Source organism: Echinops telfairi, unplaced genomic scaffold, assembly GCF_000313985.2.
Source record: "Echinops telfairi isolate 266 unplaced genomic scaffold, ASM31398v2 ScPeMD7_70;HRSCAF=299, whole genome shotgun sequence".
NCBI lineage: Eukaryota > Metazoa > Chordata > Mammalia > Afrosoricida > Tenrecidae > Echinops > Echinops telfairi.
The window spans coordinates 124,804-131,413 of NW_022103968.1; the positions used below are offsets into that span (position 1 = coordinate 124,804).

A 6,610-nucleotide genomic window follows, 5' to 3' on the forward strand; every position below is an offset into this window, starting at 1 on the left:
CTCTCTGTGCATTGGCTGCTCTAAGCAGGGATATCGTCCTCAAGGCTTGGTGTGCCAGGATGTGCTCCACTCTCTCTTCCTCCCCCTTCATCTATCTGCTCCCGTGTGCTCTGATCAAACATGACACTCTCCATGAGCTTGTAGCTTCAGTACTGTCCTCTGAAGTACTTCTTCTGGGGGGAGGGGCAGCTGTCCACATAGCTGGGATTGGAGCCGGCCTCTCAGACCTCTCTACTGGTTCCCTGCTTCATGCTGGTATGTTGCATTCACATCTTGGAGCACCAGGTTGAAGTCTGGTCTCTCTTTCCCTGAGGAGATATAAACAATACCCTCCCCTTGGGTGGGTTAGTGCCCTGTTCCCCACTACCCATTTCTTTTTCTTTTTTCTTTTCTCCTCTTCCTTTTTAGTTGGCTACCATATGTATCCCTGGATTTGGTCTGACCCCTGCCATACTACCTGGACCTCATGCCAGAAATGTTTGTATACAGTACCATTTTCCCTCTGATACTTTTGCACTTTTTAAGCTTACCTCAGTGGACTCATATTGTACTTGTCCTTTTGTGCTTGGCTTACTTTACTTAGGATAATTTCCTCCAGTTCTTCCGATGTAGTGAGGTCACCAATTCTTGTCTCCATTGTTGCGATCATGCTGTTTTGTTCTTTCATGATGTTATCCAGTTCTAATCTTTCGGTGTTTGTCCTTTGTATTTCTAGTTGGAGTTGAATTCTTTCTAGTTTTATTTAATTTTAGCAGAATCGTATTTTGGAGCATTCCTAACTTCTTGAATTTTGTCATCTGGTTTATTTCTCCCCTCCTTTTCCATGTAATTTTTTCTCCGGCTTTTTAAAGTGCCTGGAGACCAGCACCGTAATCACTCTCGTGGGAGGAGCCATGGTCCTTTCCTCCTCCAGGAACTACTCTAGAACCATACCTCTGTGCTGTGCTAACTGAGTTGTTTTCTCCTAGATCCACAAAGGTGCAGAGTTTGCTGCTTTGAGACATAGTGCTATTGCTTGTTAATTTGTTTTTTTATATATATTTCTCTCTAAATACAAAGTAATCTCCATACGCCAGTTGTGGAACCTAGGTTGTCAAAGGATGCCAGGCAATTCAGTATGAGCCTACCCTCATCAGGAGCAGCAAACAAGTAAATATTACCTCTATCAAAGTTCTGGTTTTGACTGGTTTCCAAGTGACCAGGAGGACCTTGGGAATGATTAACCAGAGCTCATTTTGGCAATATATATACTAACATTGCAGATGATTAACCAAACCAGCATGATGAGGCAGTGCGATGTTCACCAGATCTATCCTGTGGGGCCTGTGTGACAATTTTGGGCCGAATTATTATGTGTCCATGGGCTTGCAAGCATGCAGGTGTTAGCACTTCAAGCCCTGAGCCTACAGAGAAATCCTCCCTCACAGCTGAGCTGACTGTCTGCCCTACTAAGTGTCCTCTTGATTCTGCACTCACTCGGGTCACTCAGTGTTTCTGGTGCTCCAGGGAAGTGCTACCACAATCCAATCCCCAACAGCTCTAACCAGATTCTAGGAGCCAGTGCACAGCAGATCCCAAACTCCCCTTTCCAGCCAGCAGACAATGAGCTTTGCTACTCAGCTTTGGGGGAAGGGGATCAGATCACAACTATCTTCCAGAGCAGAGCAGTTCGTACCTCGCGCATCATGCTGAGGGGCACAGAATCTACTGCTCTTGTTTTTCCAGTTTCTTTTTGTCAGTTCCTCTCCCAAGACAGCAGGACATGTTTATATTTCTCAGAGAGAGGTCTGGAACTCAGGCTGTCTAAAGACTTGCTCTCATGAATTGTGGCTGAAAGAGCTCCTTTGGAGGTTCATGAGGGCCATCAGCAGGAGACGGGCAGGAGAATGGCTTGGGCTGTAGGGTCACCTTCGGCCAAAAGGCAGGAGCTTGGCCAGGGCACGCTGGACCTCCGAGTTCCGCAGCGTGTAGATGAGCGGGTTCAGGGTGGGGCTCAGTGCAGTATACAGCACCCCAGCCACTTTGCTCCTCTCGGGGCTGTAGCTGGACGCTGGGCTGATGTAGGCACAAAACACAGCTGTGTAGGTCACAGAAACAGCGATGAGGTGCGAGGAGCAGGTGGAGAAGGCGCGGCGCTTGCCCTCGGCCGAGCGGATACGCAGGATGCTGGCCACGATGCGACCGTAGGAGGCCAGCGTGAGCAGGAAGTTGATGAAGCCATAGAAGGCGTCAGCCACGACCGTCATGATGCTGTTCACTGGCGTGGGGCTGCAGGAGAGCAGCAGCAGTGGTGGGATCTCACAGAAGAAATGTGTGATGATCTTGGGGCCACAGAAGGTCAGTTTTGCCATCAGGCCAGTGTGGACTGAAGCATTCATGGCACAAATGCCCCAGACACCCATGGCCATTGCCACACACACCCGTGGGCTCATGATGGTGGCGTAGTGCAGTGGACGGCAGATGGCCACGTAGCGGTCGAAGGCCATGACTGCGAGTAGCAGCAACTCTGAAGATGCGGACCAGAGGAGGAAGAAGAGCTGGAACATGCAGCCTGAGTAGGAGATGGTGTTTTCCTGCGTGGCCAGGCCCGCCAGCACCTTGGGCAGGATGGTGGAGGTGCAGATGATGTCCATGGTGGCCAGGTTGGACAGGAAGAAGTACATGGGGCTGTGGAGGCTGGCACTGCAGCCCACAACAGTGATGATGAGAGCATTGCCCGAGACAGCCACAGTGTAGAGCACCAGGAAGCAGCCGAGCAGGGGCAGACGCAGCTGGGGGTGCTCTGAGAACCCCTGTAGCAGGAACTCTGTCACCAGTGTCTGGTTGGACTTTGGGGTCTCATCAGGCTCCATGACACAGGAGGGCTGGCTGTCCCTCTGGAAAACAAGGGGAGACATGACACTCACTTCAGAGCATGCCCCCTGGTGACCAAGAGGGAAGGGGTGGATTTGTTTTCCCAATGAGAGACTGCTTACCTCCTGAACCTCCAGCCCAGCTTCTGCACACACAGCTCATCAACTGCAGTCACTTTGCCTTCATGTTCTTCCTGGAGAAACTCTTCTCCTCTAGTTTTGTGTTCAACCACCTGCTCCCCTGTCCATGCACACACCCAGTGGATGCCCCCAACCCCAGAGCCCTCGACCCTCCTGACACCTGCAGTCAGTGCAACAATGCCCACTGGTGGCTCCTCCTGACTGGCAGAGCGCTCTCTCTGGGATAGGCTGTCACATACTGTAAGGCGGCCTCTTTCAGAGGTTCCCCTCACAACCCTGGCTCCGATCCACACCCTCAGAACCTGCTGCTTTGCAGTCATCGAGGGAGGGGCCCTCCTCTCATCCTCCCTGAGAACCCTTCCCCCTGCAGCCCACCACTCCCAACCTGTGCTTGAAGCTGCCCCCAGAAAAGCTGACTTTTCTCAGATGCTTTGTTCTAGGACAGCGATTCTCCATCTGTGGGTCTCAACCCCTTAGGGGTCGAATGACCCTCTCACAGAGGTCGCCTAAGACCATCGGAAAACACGTATTTTTGATGGTCTTAGGAACCAAGACACCGCTCTGCTATTTGTCTCCAGGTGGGTCTGCCCACATGCAGATACACCCATATATGAGTACCCGGCATGAAGACTGTTACCCATGCTACACCATGACAAAATTTCATTTATTTGTCATTAGAAATAAATATTTCACAATATATAATTACATATTGTTTAGTGATTAATCACTATGCTTTAATTATATTCAATTTGTAACAACGAAAATACATCCTGCATATCAGATGTTTACATTATGATCATAACATTATCAAAATTACAGTGATGAAGTAGCAATGAAATAATTTTAGGGTTGGGGGTCCCCACCACATGAGGAACTGTATGAAAGGGTTGCGGACTGCAGAAGGTGGAGAACCACTCCTCTAGGAGATGTCACTCTTGGACCCTGGATTTGGAATTCGGAGTCCCTCTGTCCCTTCTGTCCTATTGAGACACAGGCCCTTCCATTCCAGGCCCTCAAACCCCAGCCGTGTTCTTGGTGCTTTTCCTCTGTTCATGTGGGCACTCCCAGCCATGTCACCACCCCTGGCTACCTAGGCCTGATAAAGAGTCTTTGTGTAACAGGGCTTTGCTCTTGTGCTCATGGCCACAATGGGGCCTTTGCATCTTGCTTCCCTGTGATGACCTGGCCACCAAGGCTTACAGGTAAAATTTATTGTAAGCATGACTCACGAATGCTTCCTCCTCCCATATCCTCAGCTATTTATTTGCTTTGGGCTTAATGTTACTTCCTGGATGTTCACTTTCTCACTCAAATCCCTCCCTATGTTTCCCACTGAGACCAGAGCAGGCTACCAGGGAAGAAAGGCTGGTTCTGGAGTTTCCCTCCATAATACTGCCCACTGGCTCCCTAGAGGGAATAAGCAAGATTGCTGTGGATTTTGCTTTGGCTTTCTCTGCAGCCTCTCTCCCATACAGGTGCTGATAGGAGGTACTAACCCTGAAGCAGACATGTGCGGTGACACAGGGATTTCAGAGCTCCCAAATTGGCTGGGACATAGAGTATGGGTGGGTGGGGGGGGGTGTCTGAAATGCCAGGATCTGCAGAGAGTAGAATCCCCAAATCTGCATAAAAAGAGTGCCCTGGCTCCTAGAATGTGTGTGTGTGTGTGTGTGTGTGTGTGTGTGTGTGCGCGTGCGCGCGCGCGCGTATGTGAGAGGCTACAAGGAAGCCAACGGAAAACAACAGCTGAGAAACAGAAAGAATGGCAAAGAAATGCTTCCACCCTCCAAGAGGAAGGGTTTGGAGCTTCATTCTCGGCAAGTTAAACATCTGATAGAACTAAACAGCAGACGTCAGAATCTCATCTCTATAAATTTTACCATGTACGACGTCTAGAAAACAAGAAAAATGCTGATTATGGAAAGAAGCAGAGACTCAAAAACCTTATATAAGTATTAAAAAAATAGACATGAACCTCATGGTTTTGGAATTAGAAGATTAAGAACTTTAAAACAGCGTTTGTACATATGCCCAGTGTCTAAAGGAAAGTGTGCCTGTAACACATGAACAGATTGGTTATCTAGAAAAAATAAGAAACTGTATTTTAAAAACTAAATAGCAAATAAATTAATTGGATGCACAATATTTCAAATAAATAATGCACAACATAAAAGCCAATTGGCATAATGCTGAGAACTTTATAGATAGATAAATAGAAATTATCCAATCTGATGATAAGAGTGTGATGGAAGGTACAAGGAGCAAAGTTATGGAAACTTCTTAGATCTAACCAAACACCTTGAAGGAATGAATCACTGAGCCTGGGGGTTTAGGACCATAGTCTCAATATCAAGGTCATTTGACATTACACAGATCATAGAGACAATAGCCTACATCCTTTTTTGTTGAGTAGTGACTAGGGTCTTAGAAACCAAGGATTCTAAGGGCCAATTATTGATCTCTTCCTGTCTGGAGGAAGGGAGAGTGATGAAAATTGAAGACACATGGAAGCAATTAGTCCAGTGGACTGATGGACCACAGAGACATCAGTATCCATGACCCTGAGCCCAGAAATAATAGATGGTACCAGCTACCACTACTAATTGCTCTGTAAGCTTCACTTTAGAAGGTCCTGGATAGACAGGATGAAAAATGGAACAAAACTCAAAATCATGAAAACAAATAGATTTACTGGCTGGATAGACCCCAGAGATGATGGCCCTTAGTGACACCAGGTCTGGAACTGAACTCACTGTTCTAAGTTTTCAGCCAAACAATAGACAGCTTCTATAAGGGGACAAATAGCATTAGTGAGGTACACACACCTTAGAATAATCAACCATTTGAGATCAAGGGGACAACAATGACACGAGGACAAAGGTCTGAAGGGTTCAGGGAGAGGGAGCAGTAGACACAGAAGACACAGGGAGAAGGCTGAATGAGTGGTGTTTCGTTGTAAAAGAGATGAATCAAAGCATTTATGAATTTTAAATGTAAAACGTTCACCCAGCTCACAACATTCCTCTAGTTTTTTAATACTTTCCCACTCTCCCACCCCCATCACGACCTCAGTTCTATCTTACAAATCTGGCCATACCAGAGCATGTACACTGGGACAGATGAGAGTTCTCGACACACAGTATCCAGGACAGATAAACCCCTCAGGACCAATAATGAGAGTAGCTATACCATTAGGGTAGGAGAAGGTGGGGAGAGAAGGAGGGAAAAGGAGGAATCGATAGCAATGATTGATGTACAACACCCTCCCCCCCACCGCCCAGGGGGATGAACCATAGAAACATGGGTGAAGGGAGACAGCAGACAGTGTAAAATATTAAAATAAAAACAATTTCTAAATTATCAAGGGTTCACTAGGGTGGGAGAGTTGGGGAGGGAGGGGAAGAAAGAGCTGATACCAAGGGCTCAAGTGGAAAGAAAATGTTTTGGAAATGTTGATGGAAACATATGTACAGATGTGCTTGATACACTTGATGTATGGGTCATTATTAGAGCTGTAAGAGCCCCCAATAAAATGATTTATTTTGAAAATGAAAATGAAAGCACCTTATTAATAATGATGGAAAACAAACAAGAGAATTGGCCTGCAGATTCTAAAA

The 6,610-nt window shown here is 47.1% G+C and overlaps 1 protein-coding gene across 1 annotated transcript; it reads right to left on the minus strand.

Moving 5' to 3' along the window:
* Positions 1-1,904: 1,904 nt before the first annotated feature.
* Positions 1,905-2,852, minus strand: LOC101645463 (olfactory receptor 13A1-like). Its single transcript, XM_004714415.1, has one exon. The coding sequence runs from the start codon at positions 2,850-2,852 to the stop codon at positions 1,905-1,907; it is 948 nt and encodes a 315-aa protein (XP_004714472.1).
* Positions 2,853-6,610: the final 3,758 nt, after the last annotated feature.